The sequence below is a fragment of the Vombatus ursinus genome, unplaced genomic scaffold (assembly GCF_900497805.2).
Source record: "Vombatus ursinus unplaced genomic scaffold, bare-nosed wombat genome assembly UNPS02000577.1, whole genome shotgun sequence".
Taxonomy (NCBI): domain Eukaryota; kingdom Metazoa; phylum Chordata; class Mammalia; order Diprotodontia; family Vombatidae; genus Vombatus; species Vombatus ursinus.
Window position 1 is genome coordinate 15,142,733 of NW_020940355.1, and position 20,349 is coordinate 15,163,081.

Here is a 20,349-nt window from a genome sequence, read left to right on the forward strand (position 1 = left end):
TACTACTACTACTACTACTACTACTACTACTACTACTACTACTACTATTACTACTAAAACTGTGAATAGCTAGCATTTATATAGTACCTACTACATATCAGGTACTATGTGAGGCACTTTACAAATATGATCTCATTTGATCCTCAACAACCCTGGTAGGTAGGTACTATTATTATCCCCATTTTATAGTTGAGGAAACTGAGATTAAATGACTTGCCCAAGGTCACAGAGCTAAAAAGTGTCTGAAGTGGGCTTTAAATTCAGGTCTTCCTGACTTGAGACCCAACACTGCATCACCTATCTGCTTGGTGGTTGAAAACTTTCATAGCCTGATTTTATTTGCATTTTAGATGACCTTGAAGGACAACCTCATTCAGATTATGAAGAAAACATAACTTTCTTAGAGCATGGAGATGATTTTGAATGAGTTTCTTTTCTAATATACCACTTTACAAATCACTAAAAGGGATAAAAATATTCTGTATACATAGTAGAGAATTAGGTTTGGGGGAAAAAATATCAAGAATCACAAGGAAGAAAAGCTACCATCCAGACAAGATGGTTCTTTGGGTCAATTTATTGTCCAAATAAAGGGAACATCAATGTAGAAACTGCTTAATCAAATAGAAGCATAACCAAGAGATCTTCAGTACCTTTTGGAAACTTTTCCCTGTCATTCTGTTAAGATGGTCCTTTATATGCCAGGGTTGATTCTCATCAAAATTGTGAAGTAGGAGATGTAGCTTTTAATGCACTCCAGCCTCTTCTATCCATGTTCCCTGCTTTTTTCTCTCATAACACCACTGCCCCTCCTTTGGGCACCTATCTGTCATTTATTTTCTCAGAAGTCAGCTAATCTATTAAACTGACAACTTTGTTAAAGTGTTAACTGTTTATTAAAAGTCCATGAATGTCTGAAGCTTAGGGGAAAGCATTCAAATAATTATAACTGTCCTAAAATGGAATGAATTCTTTCAGTGGTTCATGTGTTCCCTAGAACTGAAGGTCTCCTAGCCAAACATGGATGACCAACTACAGAAATGTTATAAACAAGGGAATGGCTCTTGTCCTTATATATTTATGTCAATTTCCTATATATCTTGGATATTCAAACTTTCTTCAAAGATGCTTGATGCAATTTTTTTCCAGTTGATAACTTCTCCAAAACACTTTGGAGCTTCCTGTATCTTTTAAAAATTCCTCATGATAATCTGGCACTAGTGAAGCCATGGGTTCATCAATCTAGGGCTGGAAGGGACCTTAAAAATGAACTAATCCAACTCCTCTTATTTTAGGAGTAAGGAAGCTGAGATCAGAAATCACATAGATACTGTAGGAATTGGAAGAATTTTTTGCTACACCATACTAAAATCCTCAGCATTCATGTCTCTATGTATTACTACATCTGGTTTTCTACTCTGGGCTTTGACTTGGCTTGATCTGTTGATCTAATAGCTTCATTATCTCTATCTTAAATATATTTCTAATGTATCTTCAGGTGTTCTTAAAAGAAGATTTTCAATAATATACATTATTTACTCTTATTAAGGTTATAGTAGTACCATGGTGGGAGCCAAAATCAAATTGCAAGGAGTTGAGAACTGAGTAGGTGAAGGCAACTGTCTATCTCTATTAAGTGTGATGCTAAAGGCCTGCTCAAGAGGCAGCTAGGTGGCATAATGGATGGAGTGCTGGGCCTTGAGTCAGGAAGACCTGAGTTTAAATCTGAACTCAGATGCCACCCACCTGTGTGACCCTGAGTTTGCTTAGCTTCAGCTCCCTTAATTGGGGAAATAATAACATTTACCTCTTGGGATTGACGTAGGGATCAAATGATAAAAGATTTATAAAGTTTCTGGGACATTGTAGGACCTCAAATGGTGCTATTAGAGAGAAGCCACTTACTCTATAATTTTTAAATTATCTCTCCTGGATCTATTTTCCAGGTCAGTTGTTTTTACAATGAGATATTTCACATTGTCTTCTATTTTTTCATTCTTTTGTTTTTGTTTTACAATGTCTTGATTTCTCATAAAGTCACTAGCTTCCAATTGCTCCATTCTAATTTTTAAGGAAGTATTTTCTTCAGTGAGCTTTTGGACTTCCTTTTCCATTTGGCCAATTCTGCTTTTTAAGGCATTCTTTTTATTGACTTTTTGGACATCTTTTGCCATTTAGGTTAGGCTATTTTTTAAGGTGTTATTTTCTTCAGTATTTTTGGGGGTCTCCTTTAGCAAGCTGTTGACTAGTTTTTCACAATTTTCTTACATCACTCTCATTTCTCTTCCCCAGTTTTTCCTCTACTTTTCTTATTTGCTTTCAAAATCATTTTTGAGCCCTTCCATGGCCTGGGACTGATTCATATTTTTCTTGGAGGTTTTGGATGTAGGAGCTTTGACTTTGTTGTCTTCTTGTGGTTGTATGTTTTGATCTTCTTTGTCACCAAAGAAAGATTCTAAGGTCTGACTTTTTTGCATAGTTTGCTCATGATCCCAGCCAATTACTTGAGTTTTAAACTCTTTGTTAAGGTAGGGGTCTGCTTCCAATGTGGAGAATGTACTGTCCTAAGCTTCAGGGGTTTTGTGCAGCTGTTTTCAGAGATACTTTTAAGGACCTGTAAGTTTTCAGTTTTTCCTAGGTGGTATGATCAAGGGCAAGGTATTTACTCCTTTCCTGGCCTGTGCTCTGGTCTGTAGGTGACCACAAGCACTCTTTTCTGCCTTGGAACTGTCACTACAAGCTCTACCATGCCAGCACTCCTCCTTGCCCCAGGATCGCCACCTAGAACTGTGACCCAGACCCAAGCACAGGCAAAGCAAGAGCATCCTGCCTCAGCACCAGCAAAGAGATCCCTGCAATTCCCCACTGATCAGCCACTCAACTCCCTCTCAGTCTGTGGGCCAGAAGCCTGCTTACTCTAAAAAATTGAAAATTACTACTCTTTGGAAAGTTTGACCTACATAGAATACTTAAACTGTACTCATACAATACACCAAATATTTATTGTTCATCTGCAGCCTGCACAACATTGTGCTGGGAGCTACATAGGGGAGATAAACATAAGATGCAGGGACCCTTAGTCCCCTGAAACCCCTCAGTTCTCTACATCCCTTGAGGAACTTCTGGATAACATAGACCTAGGAAACTATTCAGCTTTTTTCACTCTCATTACCTCTTGATTTCTGTCTTTCCTTCACCTGCCTTTCTCCTCACTACTTTCCTTCTTCCTCTCCTTTTTTTCTCCCAACAAACAAGTGCAATTGAAATGTAAAAAAAGATCACCAGCCTTACACACTTTAAACAGAATCTTAGCTCAGACTTCATTTTCCTGTTAGTATAAATCAAACAGGTTTTCACAGTTGTTTTTCCATAGCCTTATCATACTTGGATACCTGATGGATTCAGCACCCAAGAAGGAGTTTTCAGTGCTATCTGTTATGGCAGGAGAAAGGAAAGGATACTTCAATAAGATTGACATTCACCTTTGGCCTCAACCTCGTTGGCCAAATACAGGTCTGCCCAGTGCTGAGGGAAGGCAGCACAGATTAAAACTTTTTATCCTGAAAAAGCAAGCACATTTGCCTTTGGCTTGGTTCCAGGAGCCTCCAGGCTCCTTCTGTGTAAAGTCTGAAGGTGGCCACATTGAATGAGAATATCTGTTAGTTTTACACAGATCCTTTAAACCAGGTTCTTAACTTTTTTATGTCATGGATGCACCCCTTTGACAATCTGCTAAAATCTACAGATCCCTCCTTAGAATAGTGATTTTAAGTATGTAAAGCAAACTACATAGGGTTACAAAGCAAACCACTTATGGTGAAATGCAGTAGTCAAAATATTTTTTTTAAAAACCCAACAAGTTCATGGACCCCAGGTTAAGTACCTCTGACCTAGAGTGAGCAAATATTTCATTCAGTGGAAGGCTCCAGGGCCAGGGGGAAAGGTACAGGTCTGATTGAAGTGCTCAGGACTAAAATATGTAGAGCCTCCTTTCAGGGATTATGCCAAATCATTATTTCCGTTTCAGGACATTTCAGGTTTTGAAAGTCAGAGCCATTTAATATCACAAATAGACCTTTGGACTTGAACAGCCATCACATTCCACACCAGCCTCCTAGAACTGAGGACCAATTGCCTCATCTTCTGTGTAGGCAGGGACAGAGTAGCTGCCAAAAGAATCCTGTTGTGGCTGATAAGTCCTCACTCCCACATTTTGGCCTATTGAGTTTCTATCTATTTTTTTAAAAGCTCAACTCAAATGCCACCTCTTCTCTGAAGCCTTCCCTTAGTCTATAGCACCTCCCTCACTGCTCTTTGCCCTGACCCATGGCCTCTAGGATTATGTCCCTGCCTCAGGCTGCTCTGGATATTTGATCCAATTCGGGGATGTGAAATATAGAGCTGCCAGTTTTACCCATTCTTGCTCCCTGCCCTTTGGTATGCTTAGCCCAAGGCCAGCAATTCAGTCCCTGAACTGGAAGTCTCATTGGAGTGTCCTCCTGGTCATATCTTGTCCTCAGTGGCTGAAGACCTCCCTATACCCACTTAGGCTGGAAAAGGTAATATCTCAGGACTCAGTATGGCACATTTTCTAGGTCTTTGTGGAGTAGTTGTGAGGGAAGTTGGGCTATATTCCTTCCTCCTACCATGATTACTGTTTTGTAAGTGTATATGTATTGTATTCTGTATTAAACTATAAGCTCCATGAGGACAAAAGACTAAATCTCATATAAAATTTAAATCTCTTCCAGCACCTCATACAGTTCTGTGTATATGATTTGTTTAGCAAAATTGTATTAAATGAATCCTCATAGAGACAGGCCTCTTCCTTTGCTGGAAACAAATAGGATGATAGACTTTCCCTTCCCACACTGAAGAAGGCATGGCAATTTAGGCATCGCCTGCCTTCTCTACACAGTTGCTGAAAGCAGTTTCTATAGCAAGGATAGAGAGCATCTTAGCAGATCCCTTAAGCAAGGAAATGACAGATTCACATGAATGGGATTGTGTCAAACAGGAGAAGACACCTTATTCTAGATTTTTTAGCTTACAGTAGCTTCCTTCTGGTCCCAGTTAAGGATAGAATTGCTATGTGGAACATGAAAGGAATAGTAGTATTCTTTAGTGGAGTTTCAGATGTGCACTGAGATACAAGAGATTATATTGAGGAAAAATGTGGAAAGGTAGCAAAAAAAAAAGATAGTTGTCACAGTGTGTAGTATTTAAAAAGATGTTCCTCTCTGAAGTTTCATATTCACATTTAGGCAATTGATCTGAGTGAAATTTTCATTTCAAAATTGTATTTGTGCCCTCTGGGCCTTTCAAAGGATTTGGGCCAGGGGAAGTCAATAGAATTTGGGTCAGTAAACCTGGGACATTAATATGCAAGAAATGAGTTGAGCTCATAGAGCTTGTTTACCACGACTTGCATTTTAAGAAGCCTAAGATGATTAAAGAAGTACCTTTTCCTTTCCAATCCCCACAATCTGACCAAGGGTGCAGGGGCATTTTTAACCTCTTCTCCCTTTCTTTTTTCCTCTCTTTCAAATTAAAGGTCCCAGAGCTAAGACCTCATGAGATTCAGCTGTCCAAAGCCCTTTGGGTTTCTATACTCCTCAAAAAGAAACTTAAAGTACCTATCATTTATCTTTTCAGGAGCAGCTAACAGCCTTTGATAATGAAGTCAATGCTTTTCTGGACAATATGTTTGGACCTCGAGGTGAGTGAGTTATTTGGAGATCTACAAATTGGAGGGGAAAGAGTCTCATTCAGTTATAAGAGTTGCCCATGGAATTTCTTCAGTGAAGATAATAAAATACCTTTCATTTGTGTAATAATCTATGTAATAAATTATAAAATAAAGTATTAAATAACAAAAAATCAAATTATTGAATTAAATTAATTAAATAAAATATACAAAAATTTATCTAGTTATTTATAGTTTTCAAAGGACTGGTACATCCATTATCTCATTTGATCCTCACAGAAAACCTGTGAAATAGTATAATTACTCCAACTTTTTAAAAAGGTGCAGGTTGAATTTATTATATGCTTTAAAAGAAAACTGAGTTGCACGTAATAGAGGCCCACAGTTTCATGAACAATCCTTTTTTTCTTTTTTATTGTGTATATGGAAATGCCCATTTTAACTGATGTTTAAGTTCAGAATAAAAATAAAATTTTTAAAAATATATTAACTTACTGAAAGAGAAAAGTACTTCTGCCAGTGATTTAGGACTTTATTTGCCTCTCCTTTCCTTCTCACTCTTTCCTCTGTATGTTAAGGATAAAACACAGAGAAAGAGGTAGATCCTAGAGGCTAGAATCGGGAACTTTCCCCTCTGTGTTATTTGTTGTTTCATTCAATGTTCTAGCTCTACGTCTAGAGACTGTGTGGGTGACTTTTAAATTGCCAGTTCCAGAAAGTTTTATTCCACTTTTACAATTGTGGTTTAAATGGCTCAGATGTTATGCAATTTGCTCAAGTTGGTATACTGAGTAAGTAGTGGAACTAGGAGATCTCTTGACTGCTGGCCCAATGCTCTTCCCACTATACTGTCTTGCCTGTTGGCAGGATTTGCAAATAATGAACCTAAGTTTCCTCACCCTTGACAGACTCATAGAAGCAGTCAAGCCTTCTGAGATTCTCTTCTTAAGATCAGCTTCTCTGGATCAAAGGTGGCATTGCCATGGAGCAGGTAGCATGACATTGAGGAAAGAACACTGGCCTTGAAACTAGAATGCTTGAATTTAAACCCCAGCTTTGCCAATTGCAGTTTTCACTTTCTTCAGCCCCTTCATTCCTGAAACCCTAACCTAGATATTATTGAAAAAGCTAAACCAGTTCTAAGACTACTCTAGAATTTAAGAGAGTTTTAGAGAAGGCCCAGGTAAGCCTGAAGATTCTGTGCTTCTAGAAAGATGCCTTTGGTCCACCCTAGAGCAAATGTAAACCCTGAAAACTCTAGAACTTGTTTAGTCCTTCAGATACTCTCCTCCACCCATCTTCCCAAGGTTGGACTAGAGTTGGATACAGAGCCAGGCTGTAGGATGAAGCTAACCTTAAGTATTACAGGGTCCTAGTCGTGAATATGTATCAATAGAAAGCTTTTTGCTGGAGAAGCATTTCTTATAGTTTCCTGTATTAAGTTTCCCTGACCCAGTTTCCCTTATCCTTCCCTTTCACCATCTCCTCATTTGTTCTTCTTTTCATTTTAAGTCTGCCAGGTACTGTGTCTGGTTATCTTAAAACTACAGCATTTTAGAGCTAGAAGACATTATGTAGTCTAACCACTTCATTTGCTAGATGAGGAAACCCAGACCTAGAAAGGTTTAGTGGTTTCCCCAAGGTTACATGACAAGTTAGTTCCTCAACTGAATCTTAGAGAATCAGTTTCTGACTTGAGGCCATTTAACAGGTGGCTTTGGCCAGAACACACCAAAGCTATTTTTTAATATAGCACATTCTCTTAGTACAGGCTGCAGGTTGGATCTTGGCAGGGGGTGGGGGTGCTTACCTAAATTCAAGGTACTTTGTGTATCTACACTCCTAAAACTATGAGCCCCTACCAGGGAGCTTACCTTTAATAGGCACAAGTAGTTGAAAGCAAAGGCATTTATTAAGATGGCTTTTTAAGAAGAGTAGAAAGAAAACATTCTTCTATAAACCTGAGGCACTCTCTCATATAGCGAAAAGAATCTATAGATACATACATAGCAGGGACACCCATAGGCAAGATAATTCACATCCTTTCTTTTCTTATGGTACCCTCATGCTTCTCTCTCCTAGCTACAGTATCTGCTGGGCAGGTTACTCAGTTGGGATCCCTATGCCTGCTCCTCTTTGCAGTTTGCCTTGACTTCCAAGGATAATTCTTACTTGAATCCATAGCTGACTGCCTCCTCTGATGCCAGGGCTCACATTCTTTGTAGTCTCTATGGACTCTCTTTCTGGCCTACTCCTTACTGGACTTGATATCTCCTCATGGGCAAGTAATTCTGATGCAAAGTGCCTTAGCTGATGTGGTTGGGGGGATAGAAATCCTCTTCTCTGCCACTGCCCTCTGGAGGCATAAGGGAAAGAAAGAGAGCAGTTTCCTCACATAGCTGGGTTTTTCCTCCATAGCTGGCTATCCTCTAGATTTCCAGGGGTCACATTCTACAAAGTTCTCCAGCTTCCACTGTCTCAAGAGTTGGCAAGTTGCTAAGCTAGTTCTTTAAAGGCCATTCTAAAGCCGATATTCAGCCAGCCAGTGGCAAGCTACCCTTCTAATTCCATCAAGGAAAAAGTCTTCACTCTTTGTAAACTCAACGAGTATAGGTACTTCTTTGTACTTCATTTAATACTTTGATGTCCAGTTGTCTCTGTTATCTGTGGGGGGTAAGAATCAATTGATCAAGGTATCCTCACCAACTCTCAATCACACAGTTCTTCTTCTCACTGCAACTGTTCATTCTCTATCTTCTTTGCGGAATTATCTTTATTTTCCCATCCTGTAATTATTTCCCAAAGTTTAGTCATTGGTTTTCTGCTCTTCTTTCTTTTTTTCATTTGTTGCTATTGTTGTTGTTTGTCCTTTGTTCTTTTTTTGTTTTGTTTTTGTTTTTAATTTTTTATTTTTAGTTTTCAACATTTACTTCCATAAAATTTTGAGTTCCAAATTTTCACCCCATCTCACCCCTCCCCCCACCCCAAGATGGCATGCATTCTGAATACCCCTTCCCCTAGTCTGCTTCACCTGCTATCTCTCCCCCCCTTCCCCTTCTATTTTCCTGTAGGGCAGGATAGATTTCTGTACCCCATTTCCTGTATTTCTTATTTCCCAGTTGTATGTAAAAACATTTTTTTAAACATGTGTTTTTAAAACTTTGGGTTCCAAATTTTCTCCCTTCCTCCCTCCTCACCCACCCTCATTGAAAAGGCAAGCTATACATGTGCAGTTATGCAAAACACTTCCATAGTAGACATGCTGTGAAAAACTAACTCTATTTCCCTTAATCCTATCCCCCCCCCATTTATTCCATTCTTTCTTTGGACCCTGTTCCTCCTCAGAAGTATTTGCTTCTGATTGCCCCCTTTCCCAATCTTCCCTCCTCTCTATCATCCCCCTACTCTCTTGTCCCCTTCCCCTCCTACATATGATTTTTTCCCTCCAACTACCCTAATACTGACAAAGGTCTCATGAGTTACAAATATCATCCTTCCACGCAGGAATGTAAACAGTTCAACCTTAATAAGCCTCTTATGGTTTCTCTTTCCTGTTTACCTCTTCATGTTCCACTCGGGTCTTGTATTGGAAAGTCAGATTTTCTACTCAGCTCTGGTCTTTTCATCAAGAATGTTTGAAAGTCCTCTATTTCACTGAATGATCACTTTTTCCCCTGAAGGATTATACTCAGTTTTGCTGGGTAGGTGACTCTTGGTTGGAATCCTATCTCCTTTGCCCTCCGGAATATTCTATTGTGGCAGCCAAGTCAGATCACCACTACTACCATGCCCTAGACCCTCATCTCCCCTCAGATCTTGATGGAGCCAGCCCAGGACCCAAGAGTCTAGGGTGAAATAGCAGCAACATTTCCAGGCCAGAACCCTCAGCCATCATCCTGCAAAGCAACCCCTGTGAAGATGCAGCAGTTCTGACAGGTGCCACAGCCACAGCTCCTGAAGACTCAGGAAGGAAAGGTCTTTGTCATCCAAGTCCTCAGCACTGTCAAATGATTTGATATCAGATACAGATATGATTTTAACAGTGAAAGTGACATTAAAGAAGAGGCATCACCATCAGCTTTGCCACTTTACCCTAAAGACCAAGTGCTTTGTCTCTCCCATTAGAATGTGAGCTCTTTGAAAGCAGGGACTGTCTAACTTTTCTTTTTGTATCCCCAGGGCTTAGCATAGTGCTTTACACATAGTAAATGCTTAATAAATGCTTTATTCATTCAATGTGAAAAAATAATTTATATAGCACTTTAAGGTTTACAAAGCACTATATACATTAGCTCATCTGATCCTCACAACAACTCGGTGAGGGAAGTGCAATTATTATCCCCATTTTATAGATGAGGAAATTGAGGGACTTGCCCAAGTTTGTACAGCTGGTATCTTAGGTGACATTTGAACACAGGTCTTCCTGTCCAGTCCAGTACTCTTAACCGTTGTACCACCTAGATGCCTAGTATATTAGTGTGGCTCTTCTCCGATTCTTCAGAATCATAGAACTGAGAGAGCTATCCAGAGGTCCTTTATTGTATTCCCCTGCTTCAACATCAGTCTAACCTAAACCATTCCAGATTGCTATATAGGATACAATAGGTGATTACTATATTCCTTTAACATAATCACCAAAGCCCCAAATTCCTCATTTACATCTGTAGGTAAGTAGAAGATTTAGAATTCTTGATGATGCTGTACTTCTTGTTCAAAACTTACCTTAAACACCAAAGTCTTTGGACATAACTCAAACTTAACTTGGGCCATATCCTGGGATCTGGAAATTTGTGGTGATATGAAATCAGTTAATGTTAGAGTTTACCGGGCTTTAGTCCTTTTTTATAGGATTTCTTTTGTAGCCAGGGAATCATAAAATTGACAACCAGAATCAGATGTCCTTCACAAAGCAGGCTGGGTGAATTTTCATATGACTTCATGGAGTTTTCAGGGTCTAGGTCACTGCTATTTCTTCTTGCCTTTCTAAAAATGCAAAAAGTGTGAGCTAAATACTAGACCATGAAGGAGATCCACATACACTCTAGAAAGCAGGAGGAAGCTACTTTAATCTGATTGTGCTGAGAAAAATGAAGAAGGCATTGGCTTAGAAATGTGAATAATGGAACCCACAGAAAACCTCTAAGGTCTATAAAATTCTATGACTTCTTAGTTCAAATGTCGTGGTAAAGGGGGGAGGAGCAACATAGCTTTTTCAGAATGGATGGAGACTTCTGGGGGGGGAGGAAGGGAGGGAGGGAGAGGGAGAGAGACAGACAGTTTACATAACCCTATGTAGTAGCAAAAAGGTATAGCTGCACTCATTTGGGTATAGTCATAGCAGAGCCCTGGTGTAAGAAACTGAAGTGATTTTTTCGTCTCGTAGCTAGAGTAATAACAGATATTCATTGAGGACCTGCTATGTCATCAGCACTATGCTAGGACCTGAAGCATTCTATTAAAACTTCTTTCTCAAAGGTCACCACTGACTCATAATTGCCAAATTCAGTGGCCTCTTTTGGTGCCTATTCAACACAATTGACCACTCTCTCCTAGTGGATCCTTTCTCTGGCTCCAGCTTAGATATCCTTCACTATCTTGGTTTTACTCCTCTCTCTAACCACTCCTTTTCTGCCTCCTTGCTGATATGACATCCTCATCCCAACTCCTCATTTAATATATTCCTTGAGGGACCATCTTTGACCCTTTTCTTTTCTCTCTAAACATTCTGTCCTTTGGCAGTTTTATTCGTGAAACAGCCTCAAATGCCATTTCTACACGGATAACCTCACAAATCACTATCTCCATGCCTAATCTCTACTCTGAGCTAATAGACTCAAATTTCCAGTTACTTTCAGGATCCCCGATAGCCACTTCAAACTCAGTGTCTAAAATGAAATTCATTATATTTCCCCAAAAACTAGTTCCTTATGATATAACTCTTACTATGTATGGCACAATTGACTCTTCCCTGTTCAAAACCATGGGGTTATCTTTGACTCTTATTTCTCCCCACCTCACTTATATAACCGGTTGCCAACTCCTGTCAGTTTCATTAAAACATATCTTGCATCTCTTCATTTATGAAAATAGAATTTTCATTGCTACTACCCTAATATAACTCTTTATTAAATCCTTCTCTATTATTGTAATAACCTCCTAACAAGTCTTCCTACCCCCATTCTTTAAAAAAAAAAAACTTAATTAACAAAAATCTATTTTCTCCTCCCCCTACTCCACTCAGAAACAAAAAGAAAAATAAATTCCTTGTGATAAATATGCATAGTCAAGTAAAACAAATTCCCTCATTGACTACATTGTAAAAATATATGCTTCATGTTGTCATTCAGTTGTGTCTGACTCTTCATGACCCCATGTGGGGTTAAAATGGCATCAAGGTCAGCTACTGCAAAAGACTAAAAGCTAAGACTAAAGTGGAGAGACAGTTGGTGCATGATTTTTTGTTCTTAGATGATTGTGCACTCAATGCAGCCTCTGAGGCTGAGATATAACAAAGTATGGATCATTCTCTGCTGCTTGTGCTAATTTTGGCCTAATAATTAATACCAAGAAAGCACAGGTTTTCCACCAGCCAGCACCACGTCATTTATACATGCAATCATCAGTTACAGCAAATGGAGAAATTTTGAATGTTTTGGATAAGTTCATTTACCTTGGTAGTATACTTTTCAGGGATATGTGTATAGATGATAAGGTTGATGCACACATTGTCAGACCTAGCTCAGTGTTTGGGAGTCTCCGAAGGAAAATGTCATAGAGAAGAGGTATTAGCCAGACTACCAAATTGAAGGTTTACAGAGCCATTGTGTTGACCTCATTGGTGTATGCCTGTGAAACCTGGACCAGTAGCATGCCAGGAAATTGTCTTAGGAAGATTCTGAAGATCATCTGGTAAGATAAAGTACTGGACTCTGAGGTCCCGTCTCAAGCTAAACTTCCAAGCATTCAAACTCTAAAGCTGAGAGCACAACTCTGATTGACTGGCCATGTTGTTTAAATGCCAAATGTATATTTGCCTAAAAGACTATTTCATGGAGAACTCACACAAGACAAATGTTCACACAAAGATCAGAAGAAGTGATACAAGGACACTCTCAAGGTCTCTCTGAAGAACTTTGGAACCAATTGTGTGACATGGGACATGCTGGCAAAGGACTGACCAGCATGGTATGTTGGCATCAAAGAAGGCACTGTGCTCCATAAGCAAAGCAGAATTGCAGTAGTTCAAAAGAACCATGAAATGCAAAAATTTAGAGACATCTCCACTCCAAATGTTCACACGGACCATTTGTGCCCAACCTGTGGTAGAGACTTTTGAGCTCTTATTGGTTTGATCATCCATAGTTAGACACACTGTACCTTGACTCCAACATAGTGATGTAATTTTGGTCCTCTTCAAGAATGAAAGACACCAAACAAACAACCAATCAGAGTGGTTTGCCATTTCCTTCTCCAGCTCGTTTTACAGATGAGGAAATTGAAGCCGAGTTTGAACTCAGGTCTTCTTGACTCCAAGCCTGATGCTCTATCTGCTGTGCCACCTAGCTGCCCTATATATCTCATTCTGTCCACTAAATCCATTACTTCTCTGTCAGGAGACAGCACGTTTCATCATCAAGTCCTTTGGGATCATGGATTGTCGGTCATTGTATTGACCATGGTTCTTACAGCTTTCAAAGTTGTTTGTCTTTACAATGTTGTTGTTAATGTGTAAATCGTTCTTTTGGTTCTGCTCATTTCATTCTTCATCAGTTTATAAAAAGTCTTCAAAATAATTTGTCTTGTAACGTTTATGTTATACTGTAAATTGTTCTTCTGGTTCTGCTTACCGCACTCTCCATCAGTTCATACTTTCCATGTCTCTGAAATCATCTATTTCCTCAATTCTTACAGCAAAACAGTGTTCTATCACATTAATATACCACAATATGTTGAGATATTTGCCAATTGATGGGCATCTCTTTAGTATCCAGTTTTTTGCCACTACAAAAAAAGTTGTGGCAAATATATATATATATATATATATCTTTACACACACACACACATATGTATATATATATACACACACACATGTATGTATACACACATATAAACATATACACACGTTATATACATATGTGTGTATGTGTATATATATATATATATATATATATGATCTTTTCCTCTTTAAAAAAAAATCATTTTGAGGGGCAACTAGGTAGTACAGTGGATAGAGCACTGGCCCTGGAGTCAGGAGGACCTGAGTCCAAATCTGACCTCAGACACGTAATACTCACTAGCTGTGTGACCCTGGGCAAGTCACTTAACCTCATTGCCTAGCCCCCCCCCCCCAAAAAATCACTTTTGGGTAAAAGCCTGGAAATGGTATAGCTAAGTCAGAGGGCAAATACTATTTAGTAACTTTTTTGTGAATAACTCCAAATTGCTCTTCATACACATTCATAGGCCCATCGGTAGTGCATCAATGTGTCTATTTTCCCCCAGTCCTTCCAACATTCATCATTTTTCTTCTTTGTCTTCTTTGCCAAGCAGATAAATATGAGGTAGAACACATTAATCTCTTTAATTTTCTTTTCTTAGTGATTTGGTGATTAACCATATTAGTGATTAACTTGGGTTTCCCTTTTTGAGAACTATCTATTTATATCCTTAAACTATTTATCAGTTGAGGAATTGCTCGTATTCTTATAAATTTGAATCAGCTGCTGGTATAAGGACTCACTATTTGATAAAAACTGCTGGAAAAATTGGACAGCAACATGAAAGAATTTAGATTTAGACCAATACTTCACACATTATACCAAGATAAGCTTCAAATAGTAATATGAACTTGATATGAAAGGTCATATCATAAACAAACTAGATAAAGGTGGGGAAAAAGTATCTGTCAGATGTACGGATTGAATAAATGTTCATGGCCAAACAAGGGATAGAGAGAATCACAGAAGATAAAATGACTAATTTTAATTACATAAAATTAAAGTTTTGCACAAACAAGTCCAATAATGCTAAGTTAAAAAGGAAACTGGGAAATTTTTTTTACATCAAATTTCTCTGATAAAGGTCTCATTTCCAAAGGATGTAAAGAATTGATTCAAATTTACAAGAATGAATAAGAGCCGTTTCCCAATTTTTTCTTCACTCTCAGCCATCATGCAAACTGCTGCAGACATCATTTTTCTTCTACATATGTCTGATAATGAAAGACCTTTGCTCAAAAACCTTCAATGGCTCCCTACTGTGTCCCAAATGAAATTCAAACTCCTTGGTCTGCCATCCAAGGGTTTTCACATTCTGATTCCACACTACCTTTCTAGTCTAGTTCATATTACTACCCTTCATGCATTCTATTCCCCAGAGAAACTGACTTCTGGTCCTAAACACACACACACACACACACAATGCTTTCATAAGCCTTCTTATGATGTAAAATGTTATGTTAGAGTTATATGTTTGTATCTTATTTCCCCGCTAGCCTGTAAGCATCATGAAGTCAGGGACTAGGTGCATTATCTCTGCACTTAACACAGTGGTACTTACTGAATGTTTATTGAATGAATACAGAAGAAGCATAACAAATGATTGTAGGGAAAAAAAATAATACTTGGCACATAATATCTTTTTTAAAAGGATATATATCATCAGTTATTTCTGTATGTCTCCTTAAAATATGGATTTTTTACTCCTTTTGTGTTCTTATTCATTTAGAATGTTTTATGCACATGAATAACTGCAACTTTTTTTCATAAAAACAAAGTTTCAACTTGCAGGAAGTTTGCTTTCTCTCCTACCAATTGTGGTCCTATTATTTAAATATTAGGCAAGAAAGCTTTCAATACAGCTGTGCCATATTAAATGATACTCCTTTTGAGAGACAGGATGATTTATGAGATTAATCACCCTGCATCCTTTTCATCAAAAACTAAATATTCAGCTCTCCTCTACTGTCATCAGCTTTCAGTACTTAGCACATATTGACTTTTGACTATAAAAACATTTTTTCCTGATTAGTCTAGAGAGGTAAGAGCAAAAGACTTGGAATCCAGAGAGCTAAGTTTGAATACTGGCTCCATGGGGAAGTCGCTAACCTCTTAGAGCCTCAATTTCCTTGTTTCTAAAATGGGAATAGTATGACTTACACTACCTTCTATTGTACAGTTGTTTCAAGACTAAAGAAATTTGTAAAACTAAAGTACCATATAGATAGGAATTATTATTATATACAATATAAGCATGGGGTGGGCATTAACTTGTTTCTTATTTTGAAGAATTTCAGGACACTTAAACTGGAATGTTTGAGACATTTAAACTGGAATGTAAAGATCATTTACTTTATTTCCTATATCTTTGACCTAAGTATTCTCCCAACTGAAATTTTGCATACTTTAGAATAGAAAGCATCAAATTCAGTAAGTCCTACTTAGCTTTCTTACTCAATAATCTGTGTGTGTGTGTGTTTCTTTTCAGATGCTCGGGTCAGAGGATGGCTCATGTTGGACTCCTACCTTCCTACTTTTTTCCTTACTGTAATATATCTACTTTCCATATGGTTGGGTAACAAGTATATGAAGAACAGGCCTGCACTTTCTCTCAGGGGTATCCTCATTTTCTATAATCTTGGAATCACACTACTCTCTCTATATATGCTTGTAGAGGTAAGTTTTCATTCAGTCAAAGTAACAATTCCAGTGCTTAGTACAGTGCCTGGCATGGAGCAAGCACTTAACAAATACTATTTGACTTATTGACGGTTTCAGAGTAGAGTCATTTCTAGAGGTTGTTTATAATCCAGCCCCCTTACCTTCTGACAGATTTGCATCACGCGAATGATAGGTCTCCTTCAGAAAGTTCTTCTTATCTCTAAATTCTATTTCTCCTACAGTAATTTAGATCCATTTTCTTTTGTTCCTGTCCTAATCAAAACAGATTACCAACTGAGAAGACTTGGGAAGGGGCATGAGGACAGTTTTTAAGTATTTAAAGGAAGAGTGATTAGACTTGGTCTGTTTGTCTCTAGATGGCATAGCAAGGAGCAATGTGTGAAAGCTGCAAAAAAAAAAAGGCAAAATTTATATTTGATATAAGGAATGATTTCCTAACAATTAGGAAATTGTCCAAAAGTGAAATGTGCTCAGGAAGTAGTGGGTTTCTTTTGGGGATTTCTAAAAGCAGAGTATGAGTGACTACTAATCACATTTCATGTTGAAATCCCTTCCAACTTTTAAAGCTTCTATGAGATGTGATAGATTCATAGAACTATAAAATGTTAGAATTGGAAGGAATGCTAGAGATACTTTAGTCCAGAGGTGACAAACCTTCTGCCTCAGCCATGTGTAGCCCAGAACACTCCTCAGTGTAGCCTGAACCAGATTAAAATGTAATTGGGAAATATTTAACAAAATAAAAAAATACAATAAAACAGAGACAGTGTTAATTTGTGCTTTTCTTAGTCATTAAGTGGCCTGCAGGGATCTTTATGGACCATTTAGTGACCTCCATTTCTATTTGAATTTGACACTACGGCTCTAGTCTTTGTCACCCTTATTTTGTAGATGATATAGTTAAAGCCCAGAGAAGTAACTCGCTCAGAGTCACACAGCTATGGAGTTTCAGAGCTGTTAGTAACCAAAGGACTTAGGCTTTTTTCTTTATAGATGAAGTAGTCCTGACACTTTTAACCTGTCTTCATAGATTCTGTTTTAAAATCCTTAATTTTTGTTGTTCTTCTCAAAGTTCTCCATGCTCATTTTAAAAGATAGAGCCAAAAACTGATAAGAGTATAGCAAGAAAGACCCAAATAATGGCAAGGGAATGTTACTTTAGCATGCTACCCTCTGTTGAATCAATGAATCAATCCATGAATGAATTAGCAAATTAATGTTAATATGTTTTAGGCTCATTTAGCTTTGTTATTCACTTTAAAAAAAAAACTTGTCCACAACAGCTCTTAGAATCTTTCTACTCTTCTTGAGCTCAAAGGATTGTTTCCCAGCATGTACAGTTTGTTTAGGGATACATATGTGGCAAATATATCCACACATGTGTATATGTGACTTTGAGCAAGACACTTTTGGACTTCAGTTTCCTCACCTATAAAATGGCCTCTGAGGTCCTTTTCAGTTCTAATACTCTGTGATGTTTCTTCTGACAGATTAATAATTATGCTGATGGTGATAAGAATGGCTGACATTTAGATATAGCACTTTAAGGTTTACAAAGCACTGTGCATTTCAAATGATTTCATTTGATTCTCACAATAACCCTGGGAAATAACTACCACATATATCATCAACTTAATTCTTGGGTGAAAAAAAAATCATGCTCAGTTTGTTCATTGCATACAGGAGCTCATTGATTCTTCTCCTTGTCTTTTTTGCTTCTGCTTTATGCCAATTTATCCACTGATTCTCACTTCTATAAAAGAGAAGGATGAGAGAAGAAAAATGCCTAATTGTATCTTGTAATTTCTTCCCCATTAGCTGCTTTGGATAAATGGAGATGAGAAGGATAGCAGTAAAACTAGGGGTCTGAAATGGGGCTGGTGGGTGAACTTTAAATTCTTTTTACCCTGGCATTCTCTATACAGTATAGATAAGTGAGTCAGCGCTAGCTTGGTTTGCTTTCAGGGCAGCCCAGTGTTTCCTTGAAAAGCATTCCCAGCATCTCTGTGAAGCCAGCTCAATGGCATCTCTGTGCCTGGTGACTGACCCCTGGAAGCGTGAGAAGACATTCCAGCTCTTTTCTAGCTGCCCCCATGACATCCCACACTTCCCATTCCTTTGTAGAGCACTAGGCTTGGGCTTTTTTTTACAAGGGCAAAAACAAGTACTGGTTGTCCTGCCAGCAGAATCATTCATTATTTTACACAGATAACACCAAGAACTTCTCCTGAAAGCCTTAAATGAACCCCCTGGGGCATGTCACTCCTCTGCTAAGAACAGGGCCAAGAAAACTGGGAGCCAGGGAAGTTCAGGCTGCAGTTTGGGATGTAAGTGGAGTTGATGTCCCTTTTCTGTCTCTGTCATTCCTTACTGCCACCTTCAGTACCTCCATATTAAAACCTGTTCTGCAATCCAGATCCTTCTGTCATGCCCTCCAAAACTCCTCATTTTGGAAGATCCCTTCAGCCCTAGAATTGAAACCTTAGAGGTACACTCAGGACGGCTCCTCCAAGAACTTCCATTTAAAGGGGAACCCTAAGCCAGCCATCTCTTTTTTTCTCAACAAGCTGCAATCTAGACTCCTCTATCTTATCTCAACACTGAGTACCTTCTTCCATTTCCTTCCCACACCACCTTTTTCAGCTTCCCTTTACGTGTTGTCGTCCCTCATTGGAATGTGAACTCCTAGAAGGCAAGGACAATCTTTCTGCTTGTATTTGTATTCCCAGCACTTTGCACCAAGCCTGACACTTGTTGACTGACTGAGGGGAGGATCTAAAAAACTCATTCTCATACTAAGATATGATTGAGAACAGCTTCAAAGTGTTAGTTTTCCAGTCATTTAGCAAGCATTTGTGATATACCTTTCTTTGAACTGGGATCAAAACCTTGAGCTAAAGAAATGAATTTTAATGGGCATTTCAGGCATCTGTCAGTGGATGGAGAATGTAATCTACGGAACATATAACCTTCTGTCTCTGAGATCACACACATAGTCAACTCTGCTTAAACTGAAGCTGGCCTTGTTGTTTGGAAGAAAGCAGCATCAATATAATAAAATACAATTAATAAAGAAAGCTGGTTGGAGTGTAAATATTTCCTCCTGCTGCCAGGTAGTAAGCAGTCCACTCTTATAGCCAACCCTCCATCCCCCATCTTTGATTATGATTGTAACCTGATTTAATCTGTGTAAATGTTGGGGTATCTCTCATCTTTAATCCAGTAGTTCCTATCTCTACTAATTCCTTCCCTTCATTCTACGAAACTGCTACTCAGTCCAACCATGCCTTCCACTCCCCCTCAGCTTTTCCCTGGACTCTGCTACCTTCTCTAGCTATCATTCTCTTTCCTTTCACTGCCAAACTTTTGGAAAGAGTAGTCTGCAGTCTCACTGTTCCACCTCCTAACTAGCCAATCTCCCACACTGTCACCTTTGATTCTTCTTCTCTCACCTCCCATATTCAATCAGCTGTCAGGCATGAGGATTCTGCCTCCAGTGTCTTTCAAATGCATCACTTTTCCATTCTCACTGAAACTACTTCCTGAAAAAGAATTATCTCCTGCCTAGTTTCCTTTCCAGTCTTTCCCTTCCCTGATTCACCTTACACATTCTTGCCAAAGTAATCTTCCTAATATAGGGATCCGATCATGCCACTCTCCTGCTAAAAGAGCTTCAGTGGGTGTTTATTGCTTACAATATAAAATACAAACTCTTTAGCCTGACATTTAGTCCTTCTCCACCAGGGATTTTTAACCTGGGGTCCATGAACTTTTTTAACAAAGTATTTTTGATAACTATAGTTCAATGTAATTAATTTCCTTTGTAACACTATGTGTTTTATAATATGCATTTAAAAACATTATTCTCAGAAGGGATCCATATACTTCACCAGACTTCCAAAGGGGTCCATCACACACACACACACACACACACACACACACACACACACACACACACACACA

The 20,349-nt window shown here is 38.5% G+C and overlaps 1 protein-coding gene across 1 annotated transcript in view; it reads left to right on the plus strand.

The window, feature by feature from the left end:
• Positions 1–20,349, plus strand: part of ELOVL2 (ELOVL fatty acid elongase 2) — an 87,164-nt gene that overhangs the window by 43,743 nt on the left and 23,072 nt on the right. The window contains exons 2-3 of the mRNA XM_027846848.1: positions 5,656–5,719; positions 16,193–16,380. Of these exons, the coding sequence (XP_027702649.1) occupies positions 5,656–5,719; positions 16,193–16,380 (252 nt within the window). The remainder of the gene's footprint in view (positions 1–5,655; positions 5,720–16,192; positions 16,381–20,349) is intronic.